At 44.4% G+C, this 21665-nt stretch overlaps 1 protein-coding gene across 1 annotated transcript; it reads right to left on the bottom strand.

Moving 5' to 3' along the window:
• Positions 1–15941: 15941 nt before the first annotated feature.
• Positions 15942–21213, bottom strand: LOC122403528. The gene is made up of 2 exons (XM_043407083.1): positions 18594–21213; positions 15942–18481 (listed from the first exon to the last, which is right to left on the bottom strand). The coding sequence occupies exons 1-2, from the start codon at positions 21211–21213 to the stop codon at positions 15942–15944; spliced, it is 5160 nt and encodes a 1719-aa protein (XP_043263018.1).
• Between the last annotated feature and the right edge of the window lie 452 nt (positions 21214–21665).

Genomic DNA, 21665 nt, shown 5'->3' on the forward strand with positions numbered 1-21665 from the left:
AGTGCCTGAAAGGATTATTTGTGGATACTTGTGGACACTGTGGACAATCGTGGGGCGTGTATAATCGCATGTGGGTGATTTTTGTTCACAACATTGTGTATTGGAACTGGCATTCACCCTTTCTCTGTGAAAATCTCGTCGGGCGAGTTTTGATATGCCCTTCTGGATTTTCATAAGACAGGTTGAATCTTATTCAACGTAAGGTGTTCGCATTCCCATAAGTGGACAAAAATCTAAGGCTGTCGATAATGTCGGTAAGCAGAATTTTTCATGCTGCGTGAGAACCACTAGCACTCGCCTGCCGCAACCGTCCGCGCGAACGCAGCTGTTTAGCTGATTGTCATTCTACAGGCGGAACTTTAAATGTTAATAACTTTGCAACGAAGCCTCCATCAACAAATTAGTATTCTTGATTTTCGTCATATTTTGGCCTCTACTATCGCTCATTCAAATTTTTGCTATAGGTAGCCGAACACCCTGTATATGTTAGACAGACGCGTAGAATGGAATTAGGAATTAAGAAATACGCAGGGTATTCGTATACATGCGTTATTCCCGTTCTTTCAGCGTCGGAAAAACAAATGAGCCCGTCCTGGGCCTAGACCCTCGCCTTTGTCGTCAGCCTTCTCCCCCATCGGTAGGGGTGGGAGTGTTGACGGACGAAGGCCAGACGCGGTCCCTTGCCAGCGCCTCGGCTTGGGCCTCGCCTTTTCCCGACGCCTTACATATAAAAAAAATTATATAAACTTTTTCTCTATCTTCTCTAGAAAAGAAAAAATTAAATGAAATCTTATACATTACATGCTTACTTAAATCGCATTGAAAACGAATACCACAAATGTTTTAGAATAATGTGCAAAATGTGATTACGATTTTCGCTAAGACAAATTGAAAACTCGGTTCTAACAAGGAAAAGTTGGAATGGTACCCGATTTTGGGTTAGATTTTACTTTGAGATATTATTAAAGTTATTACAGATACTTATCTTCAGAAATAGAAATACATTCAACAACCAGCGTAGCGTGAATGACAATGTATTTGCTTGCAGTTCCGAGCTTCTTCTGCTCTGCAGGTTCAAACCCTGCCAAAACAAATCCTTTTTTTTTATTTTTTCAATCATATTTTAATCGTACACTAAATGTGACATTATATTTTTGTCTGACCTTCGAATATTTTTTTTTTATAGTTGATTGTAACCAACTACATTTAACATATGTGTAGGGGACGAGTGTTTTCCGTCGTTTCGCATCGATCGTGAAGAACGGCTGAGTGATCTGAATGTGTCGACTCTAATTGAATGATTAAATGTATGAGTGCGTTGACCATAGTGATGAAACGTTTGGAAATGTTGGAAATGTTAAGAACATTCGGGAAAGATTACCGGATGTGGAACTGGTAAGGATTGAATTGCGTGAATGTGTCGACCCTGAACGATTGCATGATTGGATGTATGAATGTATGAAGTATGGTAACGAAACGTTGTTGCGAAACGACGGGAATGTTCTGGAAACTTCTCCGGATATGAAACCGGCGGATGTTCGGGACGGGAAAGGGTTAAAAGGACGCGTCGAGAAGGCAACGAGGTCTTTTGCCGGTCGATTCGACGACGAAACGATTGTACGTGACGGTGATTACGATTATAACGATTTGGTGAATATTATTTGTTTGGTGTTTGTTCTGGTGTTAATAAAGTTCCTTGTTCCATGTTTTGTTAATTCGCGAGTTCTGACTAAGTGATTAAATTACAATTTTAATCCTACAATTGGGGGCTCAGCCGGGATAGACAACGATCAGAATTCGCAACGGTACGAATTAAGGAGCAGTAATTGAAGACTGAATATTACGAAGTGGAAGAAAGGGATTTACAAGATCTCACCACGGCACGTTTGAAGGAGATACTCAGAGAACAGTCTCTCTCTACGAGTGGAACAAAGAATGAATTAATTTCAAGATTACTTGATCATGGCATCGGCGCGGCAGCGGTCGTCATCGAGAGTGTAACGGACAAGGGCGACTTAGAAGGCCCTCGAACTCCTCGCGCTCCGGCTCAGGCCGTTGAGATAGAGCTGCTAAGGCTCCGACTGGAGCTCGTGGAAAGAGAGAAGGAAGTGGCCATTCAAGAAGCAGATTTGGCAAGACGGGAGCTGCAGATTTTTCGAGCAACACCGACGAGCAACGTGCCGTGGCCGAAGAGCACGGAGACGGTGAGCACGACTGTTGAACCCCTCCGTATGGGAATCACGGCGATCGCGGAGCTACTGGGTCATTATAATGGTTCAGAGGGTACATTTGAGACGTGGGCAAGGCAGCTTCGGCTTTTACGCAGTGTTTACGGATTACAAGACGATGTGTGCCGTGTGCTTATGGTGACCAGACTCCGCGGGAAGGTGCTTGAGTGGTTTCATTCAAAGTCTGAATTTATGACGATGCCGTTTGAAACTTTACTGGGGCACATGGAGGCGATGTTTCACCAACGACCTAATCGACTGGTAGCAAGACGACGGTTCGAGGAGAGGATGTGGCGACGCGGGGAAACGTTCGCCGATTACCTTCACCAGAAGATAATCCTTGCGAATCATATTTCCATCGACGAGGGGGAATTCATCGATTGTGTCATCGATGGAATACCCGATCCCATTCTAAAGGATCAGGCGCGTTTGCAACGGTTCAACTCGAACGCCGATTTGCTGGAGGCATTCGGCAGGATTACACTCAGGTCGAGGGCGACCGGCGCATCATCAGGGGCAGGAGTTCAGTCAGCACCGAGGTCAAGCTGCGATGGAGCCCCAAAGACGGAGACTATAGCGAGAAGGTGTGGCAGCTGCGGCGAGCGAGGGCATCCGACAGCAAAGTGCCCGACGCAGGACAGAGGTCGTAAGTGTTTTCAATGTAATCTTTATGGTCACATTTCGCGCGAGTGCCCGACGAAAAAACAACCCGCGAAAACCGTCCTTGCTGTCGTAGAAGCTGCAGAATCGATGTTTAGGAAAAATGTACGCGTAAATGGGTGTGTCGCGGAAGCTGTCCTCGATACGGGCAGCTATACGGAAAAATGTGTACCTTGACATCGGGGCGCCGCGGTTGATAGCAGGGGAAATCCGGCTACGGGGTATAGGTCCGCGAGAATATTGTACGCTTGGAAAGTTTAACGCGGAGATTGAGATCGATGGGGAAATGCGCGGAACCACGTTGCACGTCGTAGAGGATCGGGTGCTAGGGCATGGTGTTTTGCTAGGGCGGGATTTTATAAATACCGCGGAGTGGTTAATAAGAGACGGAACAATGAGGTTGATGAAACAAGCGAGCGTGCAAAGCATCGTGCCCGAGATTCTATGCGTGGACCAGAAATACGAGCGCGACGTGGTCGACCTATCGCACGTTCGAGATACGAAGACACGGAAAGAAATAGAGGAGGCCGTGCGCGATTACAAACCCGTCGGAAGCCGCAATGTCGGGGTAACGATGAAAATTGTCGTGAAGAGCGAGGAGCCGGTGTATCAGCGTCCGAGGAGGCTATCTCCCTCCGAGAGGGAGGAGGTTAATCGTCAGATCAGCGAGTGGATGCGCGATGGCATTGTGCAACCCTCTCTCTCGGAGTACGCGAGTCCGGTAGTGCTCGTTAAAAAGAAAGACGGTGGTATGCGTTTGTGCGTCGATTATCGCCTCTTGAACGCGAAAATCGTCCGTGACCGATACCCCCTCTCACTAATCGAAGATCAGCTGGATTGTTTACGCGATGCGATGGTTTACAGTACATTAGATTTACGAAACGCCTTTTTCCACGTGTCGATCGAATCAGAGAGCAGGAAATATACTTCCTTTGTTGTGCCTGATGGGCAATATGAATTTCTGAAAGTGCCTTTCGGCTTATGTAATTCTCCCGCCGTTTTTCAGAGATTCGTGAACGTCGCTTTTAGAGACCTCATCGCAGATAAGATCGTCTTAACGTACATTGACGACCTAGTTGTGCCCGCGAAAAATTATGAAAGCGCTGCTGAACGGTTAAAGGTCGTACTTAAGCGGGCAGCGGAATGTGGTCTGATCATTAATTGGTCCAAATGCGAGTTTCTTAAAACGCGGGTAGAGTACCTCGGGCATATAGTGGAGGGGGGCACGGTATGTCCGTCCGAAAGCAAAACGAAGGCGGTGGCACGATTCCCGACTCCGACAACAATAAAGCAAGTGCAGAGTTTTCTTGGGCTATCTGGTTATTTTCGGAAATTTATTCAGGAATACGCGGCAATGGCACGCCCGCTAACACAGCTGTTAAAAGCCAATACACCTTTCCGATTTGGGGAGGAGGAGCAGAATGCGTTTCAGTCTCTCAAGGAAGCTCTGCGCCGAAAGCCGGTTTTGCGAATATATCGGCCCGAAAAGGAAACAGAGCTTCACACCGACGCGTCTATGTACGGCTACGGGGCGATATTGCTACAGCGCGACAGCGAGGACGGCGCGTTTCACCCGGTATACTACGCAAGTGGGAAAACCACACCAGCAGAGCAACGATACCCGAGCTACGAGCTCGAGGTCCTGGCGATTGTGAGGGCCCTAAAGAAGTTTCGGGTCTATTTGTTGGGCATTCGATTCAAAATTATCACGGACTGTCGGGCGTTCGCGCTGACCATGAGGAAGAAAGACCTCTGCGTTCGGGTAGCGCGATGGGCACTTTTGCTGGAGGAATTCGAATATGCGATTGAGCACCGGCCGGGAAGCTCGATGAAACACGTTGACGCGCTAAGCCGTAATCCGACGTCGAATTGTCTCGCGATTGAGAGTGGGGACAGCATCACAGCGTGAATTTGTAAAGCGCAGGAACGCGACGATGGCCTGCGGAAAATTATGGATACTGTTAGCGAGCGGGGAATCGACGGGTACATGACAAAGCGGGGGCTCCTTCTGCGTGAGGTAGACGGCGAATGGCGTATCGTGGTGCCCAAGGACATGCAGACGCAGATTACGCGAAGAGTGCACGAAAACGGACACTTTTCCGTCGCCAAAACGGAGGCATTATTGCGTCGCGATTATTGGTTGCCCGCGATGCGGGAAAAAGCGGGGAAAAAAGTCGATAATTGCGTGGACTGCATTCTTGCTGAGCGTAAGAGGGGGCGGCAGGAGGAGCTGTTGCACACGATTGAGAAGGGGGATCGGCCCCTCGATACCTATCACGTTGACCACCTTGGCCCTCTTGCGTCCACCAAGAAGCGATACGGTCACATTCTGGTTGTGGTGGATGCATTTTCTAAGTATGTATGGTTGTACGCCACGAAGTCGACGAATTCTGTAGAGGTTGTGTATCGGTTGAGAAAACAGGCGGAGATTTTCGGGAATTCGTGACGAATCATCTCGGATCGGGGCACAGCGTTTACAGCCCAGGTATTCGAAGATTACTGCGCCGACCAAAGAATCGAGCACGTTCTGATAGTCACGGGGGTGCCGCGGGGAAACGGGCAGGTTGAGCGAGTGAATCGCACGTTGATTCCGTTGCTCACAAAGTTGGCTGCGCCGCACCCCACGGAATGGTACAAGCACCTATCTAGAGTTCAGCAGTTCCTCAACGCCACCCCCCACCGGAGCACAGGGGTGTCTCCCTTTACTCTGCTTGTGGGAACACGTATGCAGTTGAAGGACGACCCGCAGGTAAGGGAGTTGCTCGAGGCCGAATGGGCGGAAATGTTTCAGAGCGAGCGGGATGAGATGCGACAGCGGGCGAGGGAGCGGTTGCGGCACGTCCAGCAGGAAAATCGGAGGCAGTACAACAAGAGGCGAAAAAAGGCTCAAGTCTACCGAGAGGGCGACCTGGTGTCGATCCAGAGGACGCAGGCCGTGCTTGGATTGAAGCTGGCTGGGAAGTTCTTGGGACCATACGAGATAACGCGGGCGCTCCGAAACGATCGCTACCTGGTTGCAAAGGTCGGCGAACACGAGGGGCCGCGCACGACTTCGACGTCGGCGGACCATATGAAAGCCTGGGTCGTAGGTGTTGTCGATACGGAGGAGGAAGATGGAGAAGAGGACGGAGAAGGAAGTGAAGAAGGCATCTGAGGCCATATGCCTCTTCAGGACGGCCGAATTTAGGGGATGAGTGTTTTCCGTCGTTTCGCATCGATCGTGAAGAACGGCTGAGTGATCTGAATGTGTCGACTCTAATTGAATGATTAAATGTATGAGTGCGTTGGCCATAGTGATGAAACGTTTGGAAATGTTTGGTAATGTTAAGAACATTCGGGAAAGATTACCGGATGTGGAACTGGTAAGGATTGAATTGCGTGAATGTGTCGACCCTGAACGATTGCATGATTGGATGTATGAATGTATGAAGTATGGTAACGAAACGTTGTTGCGAAACGACGGGAATGTTCTGGAAACTTCTCCGGATATGAAACCGGCGGATGTTCGGGACGGGAAAGGGTTAAAAGGACGCGTCGAGAAGGCAACGAGGTCTTTTGCCGGTCGATTCGACGACGAAACGATTGTACGTAACGGTGATTACGGTTATAACGATTTGGTGAATATTATTTGTTTGGTGTTTGTTCTGGTGTTAATAAAGTTCCTTGTTCCATGTTTTGTTAATTCGCGAGTTCTGACTAAGTGATTAAATTACAATATTAATCCTACATATGTTATTTTCAATGTACGAAGTACATGAATCTGGATGGTACTTTTCGTAAAAACAGTGAAAACATAACAATTTCAAGCACCACCTACATATAATGAAAGTTCTGTTTTCACAGAAATAACAAAATTTTGTATTTAACTCTGATGGAAAGGCCGCTTCATTTTCATTGATAAAATGTGAACGATTTTCGGATAGTCGTACCTTTTAATTGAATGTTTAAGGTCACATGCACCTTCTTAGGTTATGAGTGACCACGTTTGCTTTGGAACTGTAAGGTACTTATGTAGGTTCATAATTATCTTCAAGGCTTACAGTTTGTGATAGATTCCGATATCTTTCAGGAAGGCTAGGATTTTCCTGCATGAGTCTGCCTTTTGTAGCATGCTTGTTACGCTTGATATATTATATCGCATCCTTTTGGCACAGTATTTCGGGCATTGGACTAGGATGTGCTCGATGGAGATTTGTTCGTTGCATACTTCACACACCATTGGGCTTGATTTGGTGATTAGGAAGGAATGGGTTATTCTGGTGTGGCCTATTCTTAATCTGGCTAGAATCACTTGATCTCTTCGGTTCATGTAAACTGCCGGGCTAATATCATATACATTGTCGCGAATTTTGTGTAGTGCAGTAGGTCTTGAGGTTATCCAATCTTGGTTCCATCGTTCCTTTGCAGCTTTGGTGAGATTTTTTTGGAGATCTTGACAGGGAACAGGTATAGAACTTGTTTCAGATGTGGAGGTGCTCGCTTCTTTTGCCGCTGAATCTGCCGCTTCGTTTCCTTTAATACCTACTTACATGTGATGGGATCCAGGAGAATAGGAGGTTTTTCCCAGAGCTAATTAAGAGCAACATTTTTTCCGATAATGTTTGTATTATTGTATTGTCGGTTTCCAGATTTTGTAAAGCGGATATAGTACTTAGGGAGTCGGTTAATATAATAAATTTATTGTATGCTGATTTCTCAACATACAGCAGGGCTTGGAGGATAGCATAAGCCTCGCTCGAGAAGATTGAGTAGGAATCCGGTAACTTGAAAAGGAGTTTGTCTTCTGGGGTGCATACTGCGCATCCTGTCCCTTCTTTTGACTTCGACCCATCCGTAAATAGTTGTTTGTGGTTTGGGTAATCATTAGTTAGTTCAAGAAATAGGGATTGTATGATGTTTCGATCTGTATTTTTGGTGACTTGTGAGAATTTGTCTATTACACAAGGTGGTTGTATTGTCCATGGAGCAATCGCTAATTGTTTTCTGGCGAGAACTGGGGAAATTTCAGTTTGCATATCTTGCAAGTATTTTTTAAGTCGGAAGTTCAGTGGTTTCGGGTGCGTAGGTTTTATGCGGAGGCTGAGTGATTGTTCATTTGACGTTATTAGGCCATGTATAGGGTTTGATGGCGTGGAAAGTTTGGCAACCGCGTCGGTTAGACTTAATTGTTTTCTTCTGACTTCAAGTGGTTATACATTGGCTTCGGCTAGTAATGCGACGACTGGGCTGGTCCTGAATGCTCCGGATGCAATTCTGACTCCCGCATTATGGATAGGTGACATTATTTTAAGAAGGTGCGGTTTTGCCGAGTCATAGACAATTGAACCGTAGTCGATTTTAGAGAGAATTAGAGCTTTGTATGTTTTGATCAGAATATGGAATTCAGCTCCCCAGCTTTTTGATGCTATGGTTTTTATGATATTTAATTTCCGGGTACATTCGGTTTTTAGGTTCTTAAGGAATGGGATCCATGTGTGTTTTTTATCGAAAACCAGTCCAAGAATTTTGGAGGTGTCTGTTGTTTTTAGTTGTTGTCGCCCGAGATACAATTGGAGTTGGTAATTTTTATCCTTTCTGCTACTTGAGAAAATAGTTACCATAGTTTTGTTCTTGGAGAATTTAAAGCCAGTTAGTGATCCAAAGTTTTGGAGTCTGTCCAGATTGTCTTGCAAAATTTGTTGGCTAGTTTTGATATCTTTCCCGGTGATATAAATTGTACAGTCATCCGCAAATAAAACATGCTTGACTGGTTTGGTGAAAATATTTGTAATTTCATTTATTGCTACTAGAAATAATGTTACACTTATTACTGAGCTTTGTGGTACTCCGTTTTCGATTATGGTTTTATTCGAGAGGTGGCCATTTACTCGGACATAAATTGATCTGTTTTTGATAAAGTTGCTAAAGAATTGAAACATATTTCCCTTGACGTTTAGTTTTTGTAGAATCCGGTGTCTCCATACCATATCATATGCTTTTTCGATATCTAGGCAAATTGTGATTAGGTGCTGTTTTTTAAGGAAAGCCTCGCATATGTTTGAGTCAAACATGGCGAGACTGTCGATTGTTGATCGATACTGCCTAAAACCGTTTTGGTTTTCCGCCAGTAGGTTGTTCTTCTCTAAGTACCATCGCAGCCTTTTATTTAAAATTTTTTCTAATAGTTTGCATAGGCAGCACGTTAGAGCAATGGGTCTGTAGCTGTCAGCGTGGGATTTATTTTTGCCTGGTTTCAATATGGGAACAACTATTGCTTCATGCCAACTATCAGGGAACACGTTATTAAGCCATATGCAGTTAAAAAGCTGTAAGAGATATTCCACTCCTGCTCTTGGCATTTGTTGCAAAAAGATATTTGGTATATTATCGGGTCCTGGACTGGAATATTTTAATGTTTTAATCGCCGATTGGAGTTCAATCAATACTATTTTGGTATTCAAATTGTTGTTATCTGCACTGGTGTCATGCCACAGAGGTTTTTCAGCCTGAATTTTAGCGTTGAGGAAGTTTGGATCGAAATTTATATTGCTAGAGTTCATAGCAAATGTGGTTGCTAATATGTTGGCTATTTCTTTGGAATCAGTTGTGATGGAACCGGTTGGTGCATTAATGGAAGTGATTTCAGAGTAGGATTTTCGACCGTTTATTTTCTTTAACTTACTCCACATTTCTTCACTTGTTGTTCTGCTATTTAGCGAAGATATGTAATCCATCCACGAATTTCTTTTGGCTTGTTTCAGGGTTTTCCTTGCTATTGCTCTTCTAAATTTGAATTCACTAAGATTTGCGTCAGTCTTATGCTTCTTGTAAACGTTGAATGCATGGTTTTTGTTTCTTATTACGTTATCACATTCTTGGTTCCACCAGGAAAGACTCTTGTTACATTTGTTATTGGAAGTTTTGGGTACGGAATGTGAGGCTGCGTTAATAATTAGCTTTTCGAATTCTTCCAGTAGCTCGTTGATTCGTTTGCAGTTGTCATTGTTAGGAAATTCCAATAATGGAGCGTTCTGTTCTATTGTTTTACGGTAGTTTGACCAATCCGCTTTTTTAAATTTCCATCTGGGAGTGATTATGAGGTTGTTTGTATTTCTTCCTATTAATTCGATAAATAGAGGAAAATGATCGCTGTTATACAAATCCTGAGAAGCTGTAAATTCTATGGTGTCATAGAGGGAAGGACTGCAGAAGGCCAGATCAATTGAGCTGTAGGAGCCGTTTGTTAGGTTAAAATGGGTTGGTTCGGTGGTGTTTAGTAGTACGAGGTCGGATTTGGTTATCACATTTTCTATAATTTTGCCTCTGGTATTTGTGTATGTTGACCCCCACAGCAGGTTGTGGCTATTCAGATCTCCTAACAGAATAAAAGGTTTAGGGAGTTGTTGCATAAGGGTGATTAGTTCCGCTTCCTGCAGTTGATAGTTGTTGGGGATGTACACATTGCAAATAGATATTTTCTTTCCAAGTAGCGTAACTGAGGCTGCAACTGCTTCCAGATTGGATTTGAGTAATATTTCGGAGTAGTATATGTTTTCTTTTATGTATATTGCGACTCCACCGCTTGCAACTAAAGCCTCCGGTCTATTTTTAAATGTAACATTATACCCTTTGATACTGATGCATTTATTTTCTTTAAAATTTGTTTCTTGTAAACATAGTGTATTTGGATGGTGATCGTGGATTAGTTTTTGAAGGAATTCGAATCGTGTATTTAGACTGTTTACGTTCCACTGTAAAATTTTGTTTAACATGGGTTGCTCTCAGGAAGTGTAGATATTTAATTTGGAGGTGGGTTAAATGTGGGGGGTAAAGTCTGTGGCTCAATCATAGTCTCATCTTCGGATGAAGGAATTGGGGAATCTGTTGACATGTTGAATTGTGGAGGTTTCAGTAGTTTTCTAGTGATCCTAGTAAAACGGTTTTTAATAATTCTATCTTTTAGGTGAGGGTATAGTTCATGCATAAAGGATGCTAGGGTGTTGGTATCCTCTACAAATTCTGTGGCTGTCTCCTTGGTACCAGCGTATCCTTGTGCTTTTTCTATGAAGTTTTTAAGCTGATTGTAGTTTAACAATTTACCTGGTTCATCCAGCATATGTTTTATGGGATCTAGCATAGCATCTAGATTTTTGATCGTAGGGTCTGAATTGATAGTTTTTTTCTTTGGCGGTTTACAAACTGACTCCTTCATCATATCGTTGGTGGTGCTGCTAGAAGTGTCAGTCATTTCCTCACGGGTACGTTTTAATGACGTAGGAGTTTGGTCTGTTTCCATGTTTTGTACTACAGTGAAAACTCGATAAATGTCCTCAAGAGCTGTTCCATAAATGATACATTTTTATCCCCACCACTAGGGGGATCCCCCTTGAACCAGTGAGGCGAAGTGTAACCGGAGTCGTAGCGGCTTTCTTTAAAAATCTTTATTGCCTTCGTCATCTTAGTTTAAATGTCCCTGTCAGTGTGACCACACTACTGTACAAGAAGAAAGTTTTTATTTTTTACTTTTTTTTAATAAAAATTTTACTATCATGTGGGGAAGATTTTTCTAATTAAAATGAGACTAAACACGATATAAATCGGCCAATATTTGTTACCATAATATTGAATTAAATATTGTGTACTCATATCTTCGCAAGGTCAGTGGATTGGTACATTTATCGAACAGTGGTAGCTAACGAAACCCCCTATTTCATAAGTGTTGCAGTTTTTGATCACTTACGAAACGGTGGAAACCGTTCCGTTTGAAAATAGCTACCTCCCGTTCGATAAATGTAGCCAGCACCTCGATGCGTCGTTCTTTGATATTTCCGAACATAGAAAAGGACAGCACAAGAAGGATAAATAAAGAGAGAAAGACTCGCAAGTACAATATTTAATTCAATATTATGCTACCAAATATTGACCGATTTATATCGTGTTTAGCCTCATTTTAATCAGAGAAATCTCCCAAACATGATAGTGAAATTTTTATTAACAAAAACTAAAAAAATAAAAAACTTTCTTCTGTGCAGTAGTGTAGTCACACTGACGCGGATATTTAAATTGGGGCGATAAATCCGAGTTTCAGTCCCTCTTTCTTCTTTAGCTACTGACTCTTTCTACGTTCGAAGCGTCGGCAAACTACAATCAAATTCGAAAGACGATTCTCCTATTCCGTAAGTGTTGCTGACCGGACCCGGAGTAGCGACATTTATCGAGTTTTCACTGTATTTCCAAATTTTGTGTTATTTCTATGTTTTGTGGTATTTCCATGTTTTGTGGTATTTCCATGTTTTCCATTGTTCTGTTTTGCATTTCCCTTGTTGGTTCATGGGAGACGTTTGCGTTGCTGGTATGGGGAACTATCTTAGTCGTTTCTTTAGTAGTGGCGGAGGGGGTTCCTTTCGATGTGTCGTTGCACATTGGGCGGTCTTCGTTATTTTTACAATTTTTGGCGACATGTCCTTCTTGCTTACATATGAAGCATTTTACTGCTTCGGTAGAAGGGTACACCCAGTATGTTGTTTGATCGTGTTCTATTTTCATAGATTCTGGTACCTTGTGTACGTCTTCTGGGCGTATGTAAACCTGCCGACGGAAGCTAAGTATGTGTGCGTAGCCTTCTTCTGTTATGCCAGCTCTTAGGAAGGAAACGGCCGATTCTCTTTTGATTTCCAGCTCGTCGAAACATTCTTCCATTATTGCATGTGGAATCGTTGGTTAAACATTTGAAAGTATGATGCGTTGGTATTTGTTGATGAGCGGTCTCAGATAGAGATCTGTGTTGTCGATTTTAATATGATTGTATTTACCTGTGATGTTATCCGCGGTTTCTTTGGTAGCGAGGAATACACAAATTCTGCCATTAGAAATTCTCGATATAAATCGAATGTTGTTTGGGCTGGTTAGTTTTCCCAAGGCTACGTCGTAATCCTTTATCTGTATTCCCTCTTTGGCTTCAATTACGATTGCTTGTTCTTTCTTCGGGAAACTGTCACTTTGGAGGACGTTGGCGTAGTTTCGACGTTGCTGTACATTGGGGGTGTTCTTTGCAGAGAACATTTCGGTGAAAAGGTTGCACCGAGATGCTTATGAGAGAATGACCACAGGAGCTTGCACGCTCCCGTGTACGGATGATACTGATTTGCACTTAATGCACTGCTAAACGACCGAAAAACTTTACTTGAAATACTCGCGATGGCACTCGCATTCACGATACGCACGGAATTTCATAGTCGTACCTTGTAGCTCGTACTTTTTACCTTATACTTCAGGTAAAAAGGGATATAGCTGGGGAAAACAGTTTTATGACATTACCTGCTAACTTATGTTACTGTTCTACAATGAAACGCTATGTTTTGTACCTTTAAAAATATTCGACTATGTCCTTTTAAAATTTAAGATCCAACCCATACTTTGTATTAAACTGGCAAACGGGATCACTTGTCCAAAATCCGGGATCCTGTGGTTCTTCTATAGTCTCAAGACCTAGATGAGGAAAACCAGCATTCAAACTTCATAACGTCAAACTTCGACACACAAGATATTAAACCTGACATTAACGGAGTGTGCAAGCTTACAAACGGGACTCATTCGGTTTATTTGCTATTTCCTCTGAATCTACATTTTGATAAACTCGAGTATAAAAAACTTGTTCGAATCTTTCAACAATCTAAAAGCTATAATAATGATAATAAATTCATCCTAGTTCTTCCAGAAAAACACTCTAATATTAAAACACCAGTACTATCCGATATGCTTACATTCATTTTTCCAAATAACGAAATAAAACTCTTTAAGAACCCTAAAATTACCCTCAAAACCCATCAAGAAATAGAACAGATACTAAAAGAAAACCATGATAGCAAACTATCGGGGCATAGCGGGTTTCACAGAGTTTATTCAAAGTTAAAAGAATCATGTGATTGGCCAAACATGAAAGAAGATATTAGAAACTATATATAAACGTGTCATTCGTGCCAGATAATAAAACTCATTTCAAACCGACCAAACAACCAATGGAAATTACCACTACAGCGGAAAAACCATTCGATCGTTTAGCAATCGACATATTGTCGACATCGTGGGCCCATTGCTCCTGACCGAACATGGAAATAGATTTATATTAACTGCTCAAGATGATCTCTGCAAGTACTGAAATCTTCGTGCTATTTGGAATTCCGAAAACCTTCCTTTCTGACCAAGGATCTGACTTTATGTCAGAACTAATAAAAAATCTCAGTAATCTCTTTAAAACAAAGCATATATCCACCACTCCTTACCATCCACAAACAAATGGAGCTTTAGAAAGATATCACCTTACACTAAAAGACTATCTTAAGCATTACATCAAACCAAATCAGACTGATTGGAACGAATATATTCCATTCGCGTTATTCAGTTACAATACTTCGACACATAAATCCACAAACACTCCGTACCAGCTTCTTTTCGGTTACAAACCCTACTTACCTTCATCTATTACGCAGGACCCGAAATTTCACTACACCTATGATGACTATGTAAGAGCACTACAGTATAGATTAAACACATCATTTAAGATAGCCCGCGACGGAATAATAGACTCAAAAACCAAAAGTAAAGAACATTATGGCAGGAAAAATAATCCCATCATGTTCAAAGAAAACGATCTCGTCTGCATACGTCAAGTACAAACTAAACCAGGGCTAAACAAAAAACATCCCCTAATTTTAAAGGCCCTTACATATAGTAAAAGTATATCCTAATAATACCGTTGTAAGGATTTTAAAAAATAATAATTTCTTCAGTCTTTTTATTTGTGTTCGCGCCCGAATTGTTTGGTCGGATTGGAGTGATGCGATGTCGTCGTGTTGGAGAGTTTTCAAATGGTTTATTTTTAATAATAACAAAGTGGACTGTATGAATGTTTTCAAGCGCGTTGAACTGTGGGAGGAACTGTTTCCCCCGCGCTTACTTTATCAAAATGCGTTCAACTCAAGTAAAACTGCTGTACTGTTACAGACTTGTTAGTTAGACTTGTTAGACTTAGTCGGTTAACGACTGAACCGAGAATTGAAACTGGTTTGTCGGTTGACGACTGAAACTAGAATGAACTGGTTTGTCGGTTGACGACTGAAACTAGAATGAACCTGGTTTGTCGGTTGACGACTGAAACTAGAATGAAACTGGTTTGTCGGTTGACGACTGAAACTAGAATGAAACTTTGTCGTGACGAAACTAGAATGCCCAATGTGTCCGGAGTCCGTTTCCTCCTCAGCTTAGATCCCCTCCAAGAGGTACACTTGGGGGTGTTTTGCAAATTCCTCTGTGGAATCGTGAGTCGATTGATTGGCCATCGACTTGGGAGAGGAGGACCCATTTTCCTGCCCCAGTTTGGCAGCAAGCTCCTCCTTCACCTCGGTGGTGGAGGAAAGTCCCAGGCCACGCTGGCGAGGGTGGCCGAGGTTTCCTCCCCAAGTCGACGGCCGCGTTAATTTATCGAGGAAGAAACGGAACTCCGGATTATCCACGCAACAAGGGGTTGCGTCTGGTCTACGTCTGTTTTTATGGCTATATTGTTCCGCGTGTCGGCGATGGCCGTTGTCGTCGGTGCCTACATTTGGCCTCGACGACCGTACCACCCGCGGAACAATATAGCCCTTCGCTGGTCAACTCGAGTGTCGCGTTTCTTTCGTTTTCCAAAAATGCTATTCTTTTACATTGACATTTGCCAGATGCGAGAGACTCGAAGACGTTTGCAACGTAGTACCGATCCCGCATCTGGCAACATAAAGGACCGGAAACAACTCGAGTTGGCCAGCGGAATGAGCGAGCTTTCGTTTACCGAACATGCCGCCCACCTTGAACGGCTGTCGTTCAAAAGAAATATCAATAAATACCAAAAACATGGAACAAACAACAGTGGTAGTGTACTAGTTTAACACATATCTATATCTAATTCGATTGCAAGGCATCCTAAGCTACTATTTACAAATGGTACAATGGTTGATGATCTTGCAACGTAAATCTAAATATTCTACTACACTTAACATTGAGAAAGTTTATACACATGCAGGCTCGGCTGCCGCGGATTCATTTTTTTTTTGTGTCACGATTAACACTCGATCCAGGCTGATCCTTTGGGGATGAACTTTCATCCTCCGTAGGCAAAATGCAAATTTTTGCCACAGGTCGCTTTATGACTCCATCGGCTGTCCGGATGGAAACGACTCTGGTGATCTGGTCAGTGCCTGGGTGTAGAGCCGTGATTCTTCCTAGTTTCCATCTTAGAGGAGGGAGACTAGCGTCTTTGATGACGACCATCGTGCCCACTCCGAATCCTTCTGGTACAGCGATTTTCCATTTATGTCGCTGTTGCAGCTGATGGAGGTATTCCAACTGCCACCGTTTCCAAAAGTGCTGCGACATTGCTTGGAGTAGCTGAAACCGACTTAAACGAGTAGGTTTGACGTCAGTGACGTCAGGATATGGAAGGTCCATGAGTGGGCTGCCGGTGAGGAAGTGACCAGGAGTGAGGGGATTCAGATCTGTGGGATCGGTTGATACAGGACATAGTGGCCGAGAATTCAAACACGCCTCTATCTGCGCCAGAACAGTGGCCAGTTCTTCAAATGTTAGCCGAGTTTCCCCAACGACTCGAGTCAAAAGCCGTTTCGCGGACTTCACGCAGCTCTCCCACAATCCCCCGAAATGTGGAGAGTATGGTGGGATAAAATGCCACTGCATACCCTCAGTGACCGTAAATTCAGAGAGGGTATCCCTTCGTTTTTGGTCTGCAAAGAACTCTTTGATTCTCTGCATTTCATTGCGTGCTCCTACAAAATTGGTGCCGTTGTCTGAATATATTTCGCGACACCGGCCTCTTCGCGCAACAAACCGTTTCAACGCATTTAAAAAGGCATCCGTCGATAAATCTGAAGCTACTTCTAAATGGACGGCCTTTGTGGCTAAGCAAATAAACACGCAAAGGTAGGCTTTAGTCGTCGTCTTGCTACGGACCCTTTCTTTCAGGTAGAAAGGACCCGCGTAATCGACACCGGTAGAAAAGAACGGCGGTCTTATTCGTATTCTCGGTGCAGGCAACTGCCCCATCAGGTAGCTGGTACCCTTTGGCGCAGCTCTATTACATTTAACGCAGGTTCGGATTATCCCCTTGGTCAGATTGCGTCCCGTCAATGGCCAATACCGCGTTCGAACCATTGATAATACCGTTTCGCAACCGGCATGTAAAACGCGTTCATGTGCACGACGAATAATCATTCGCGTGACATGGTGATTCTTCGGTAGAATCACTTGGTGTTGTTGGTAGTATTTTAGCTCCGCATTGGCAAGCCTACCGCCCACCCTAATGAGCCCCTTGTCGTCAATAAATGGGTTTAATGACCGCAGCGGGCTATTGGATGTCACTGTTTGGTTTTTACGCAAGTCAGACAGTTCTTGCGTAAATGCATTACCTTGTACTAATCGGAGGATGACTACCTCTGCAAGATCAAGATCCTGCACCGTCAATTGAGTGCTCCACGGGCGAGTGGTGCGATTGTTACGAAGACTCACTCTATGTTTTACTGTGTGATAGAATTTTAAGCAGTACGCAATCACACGGAGCAAACGTGTGTAGTTTGAGAATTTTAATAGGAACCCCGGTACTTGGGATGCGATTTCCCTTATTACAATACAAGAAATGGCCCTTTCTTCAGGAACTTCTGCTGGGATAGACCCAGTGATTGGCCATTCCGTTGATGGCTGTGCGAGCCATGATGGACCGTTCCACCAAAAAGATAGCTTGTCCAAAGCGGAAGGCTTGACTCCCCGCGACAATAAATCAGCTGGGTTGTCCCCAGAAAGTACGTGGTTCCATGGTCCCGTCGAAAGTGTTTGAATCTCAGAAACCCTGTTCGCTACAAAGGTTTTCCATCGGTTCGGGGACCCCTTGATCCACGCTAGTGCTATCATTGAATCGGTCCAATAGAATTCTTGGACCTTTTGACTGCGGGACGCTACTCGAACCTTATTCACAAGTTGCGCTAGTAATAATGCCCCACATAATTCCAAGCGAGGAAGGCTTATTGTTTTAAGCGGTGCCACGCGTGTCTTTGCGCAGAGGAGCTGTGTCAATGCTTTGCCCGTTTCTGAAATCGTGCGCAGGTAGATGCACGCCCCAAATGCCCGTTCGGAGGCATCGCAAAACCCATGCATCTCTACCTGCACAGGATTCGGGCACAATACGCACCGAGGAATTGCGAGCCGTGTTAATGACCTGAGGTCCGCATAAAAATCATGGAACTCGGAATGAATCGCTTGTGGTACGGATTCATCCCATGAGAGTTTTAATTGCCATAGCGACTGTATAATTAGTTTTGCCTGGATGATGACAGGCGCCACTAACCCAAGCGGATCAAAAATTTTGGATACTTCGGATAGAATTGTTCTTTTCGTAGTCCGTAAGACTGGTTGAGATTCTACACTGACTCGCAACTCATCGGTGCATGGTTCCCACAGTAGTCCAAGAGTCTTTGGGTCCTTTTCTGCTTGTAAATTCAGATCTCTGGATTCCGTTAGAACCTCTTGAACCACTGCCGGAACATTTGAGGCCCACTTTCTAAGTGGTAGGCCTGAAGATTGCAATATTTTCTCAAGTGATACTTTAATTTTCTATTGCTTGTTCTACTGTTTCCGCGCCCGTTAGCAAGTCATCCACGTAGAAGTCGTGGATGATGATATTACTTATTACTGGATCTAGATGAGACTGATCCAATCCAATTTGCCGAAGGACGCAGGTCGCTAAAAACGGCGCGGACGCAGTGCCGTATGTAACCGTATTCAATTCGTACGTTTCTAATGGGAGCGTAGGTTCTTCGCGCCATAGAATCCGTTGAAAAACTCGCTGCTCGGGAGCGACTAAAATCTGCCGATACATCTTGGCGATGTCGGCGCTCAAAATAATCTGATGCTGTCTGAATCTAATGAGTATGGAAAATAGATCGTCCTGAACAACAGGACCGATCTCTTGAGTATCATTTAAAGAATATCCGGAACTGGTTTTCGCGGATCCGTCAAATACAACGCGCATCTTGGTCGTTGTGCTTGCTGCCTTTGTCACCGCATGGTGTGGCAGGTAATAGGCAGGACCGGCCTGCGTTCGAGAGTCCCGACTTACCTGAGTCATATGACCCAGTGCGAGGTATTCGCTCATAAAAGACACGTATTCTGCTTTCAGAACAGGTGTCCTGTTCAATTTTCTTTCCAAGCCGAAGAACCTACGCTCCGCCATGGAATATGAATCGCCGAGCTTTGCCAGGTCCGAGTTAAACGGAATCGTAACAATAAACCGGCCGTCGGAGTCTCGCTTTACCGTCTCATTAAAATGCTCCTCGCACGGGTGAGCTGGAAGGTGACCGAGTGTTGGGATTTGTTCGATATCCCAAAATCGAGTTAATTGTGAATTTAATTGATCATTCGTGACTACATTGCACGACTGCGACTCCGCGTTGAGCGACGCCCGAATTTTCCCACCGAAAACCCATCCGAACTGGGATTTGAGCAATACCGGAAGACCCTGTCCCAGGCGTTTCTGTCCTACGCTCATTATCTCCCACAAATGCCCATTCCCTATTAGCATGTCTACATCACGCGGTTTGTCAAAGGATGGATCTGCTAATCTGACATTTGCAGGGATGTTCAATGCTGATTTGGCGATTTTAAAATTGGGAATATCGGAAGTGATCTTTTGCATCAGTATGCATGACATCGTAGTTGAATATCCGTTTTGCCGCGATTGTATTGTAACGCGAGCCTTACCCTGAGCGCGTTTACCTGCGTCCGCGGCCCCTACCCCCGAGATCGCTAATTGGGTCGGTTTACAACTCAAGCCGACAAATTTCGCAAATGACTCTTTTATGATATTTACTTGCGAGCCTTGGTCGAGTAACGCCCTACATTCAAATTTTTGTCCCTTGTCGTTGAGGACATGTATAATAGCCGTGGATAAAAGAACATGCTCTTTTCCCGACGAGTCATGAGTTGCATAACTCTGAGGGGGCGTATTATTTACTGCATTTGCTATACTAACGACGGGATCTGCAACCACGGGATCTACGGTAGGCGTCGAGTCATTTTTTAAATGAATCAACGTATGATGGTTGCCGTTGCATTTGTGGCAATTCCCCTTGTTGCAGGTGTTTGAACCATGACCTGGTCGCAGGCAATTAAAACAAATACGGAATTCTTTGACCTTCATAAACCGAGCGTACGGAGTCAAAGCTTTAAACCGTTTGCATTGTGTGAGAGGATGATCCGACGAACATAATGGGCATTCTAAACTTTGCATGCTAACCAGCGTCATGGGGTGAGGTTGCGGTTTCTGACCTGGGTTCCTATTTTTCGGAGGGAACGGACCCGGAGGTATTACTCGAACTGACTTTATTAGGATTTTGTACTGCTTTTCGAGAAATGTCTGTAAATCTGCCAACGTTTTCTTACGGCCTATTTCCGCGACCCGTTTATCCCACGCTTCGCTCGTTTTCCGGTCGAGTTTGGTCGCTAATAAATGGACCAAGATCGTGTCCCATTTTTCGACGGGTTCCTCCAGCGAGGTTAAGGATTTTAAATTGTTGTTAAAGTCGTCTAAAAGTTGCCTCAGACTCGCCGGTGAGTCCTTTGGCAACGTCGGCAAGTCGAACAATGCACCGACGTGGAAATCGATTAATTCATTTGTGTCTTCGTAACGCTCGCACAAGAGCTTCCACGCGGCCGTGTAGTTTTCATCTGACATCGGTAATGCTTTCAATGCCCGAGCAGCGTCTCCCTTTACTGCTGATCTCAAATAGTGAAACCGTTCGATATTGCTTAACACGGTATTTTGGTTTATCAATGATTCGAAGCTGTCTCGAAAATAGACCCATTCTCCGACCGTCCCGTGAAAACTGGGCAACGGAACTGACGGCAATCTAACCGAGGGTGCCGCTACGGAGGCTGTGGGTGATGCAGCATCTACACGAAACGTCTGTTGCGCGGTAGAGCTCGGATTCGGAACCGGAGCACGCTTAGCCGAAACATGTTCGCGAACCGCGCCTATGATATCGAAATACGCGTTTTCGAACGCCTCGCGAATTTGATTTTGCGTGTGTTCTTCCGGTGTCCCGGCGGTGATCGCATCGATGCGATCCTGAATCGACTCAAATCTATCGAGTAAATGGAGATTTCTGTGCAACCGTTCCTCCAATGCAGCAGCCCCGGTGGTTGCTCGCTGCGTCTCGAAACATGTCTTAAATCGCGTGAGCGACGATTTAACGCGACCGCGTTCCTCGACTAACTTATTCAAAGTATCCTCTCGTGGGGTGGCCATTGTTCAGCGCAAAATGAGAAGTAAATGAAAACTCGACTCACCGGACGTAGACAAGAATCTGCACAGGACTCGCTTAGACGGCCTCTGCAATTCTCCAGGAATCGGTGGTCCTGTTGTCGTGCCCTTGGAGTGCTCCTTGGTGAGCTGGACTCGTAGAAGCGTCTGTCACTTCCTGGTCCACTGGATGAAGCGGCTGTCGCTTCCTGGGTAGCTGCACGAAGCGCCTGTCGCCTCCTTGGTAGCTGAATGAAGCGTCTGTCGCCTCGTAGGTTGCTGAATGAAGCGCCTGTCGCCTCGTAGGTATACTGCCACACTGGCAGTTATCCTCTCTCGTTCACGAACGTGATGGGTCACACGATACGGCGACTGTCCCCGTATCACACTCTTTGCAATCGAGTGTACTCTCAATCCACGATCCGGCTCGAAGGACCAATGTTCGCGCCCGAATTGTT

The sequence above is a fragment of the Colletes gigas genome, unplaced genomic scaffold (genome assembly GCF_013123115.1).
Source record: "Colletes gigas isolate AHSC1104 unplaced genomic scaffold, ASM1312311v1 Colletes_gigas_Sc00059, whole genome shotgun sequence".
Taxonomy (NCBI): Eukaryota; Metazoa; Arthropoda; class Insecta; order Hymenoptera; family Colletidae; genus Colletes; species Colletes gigas.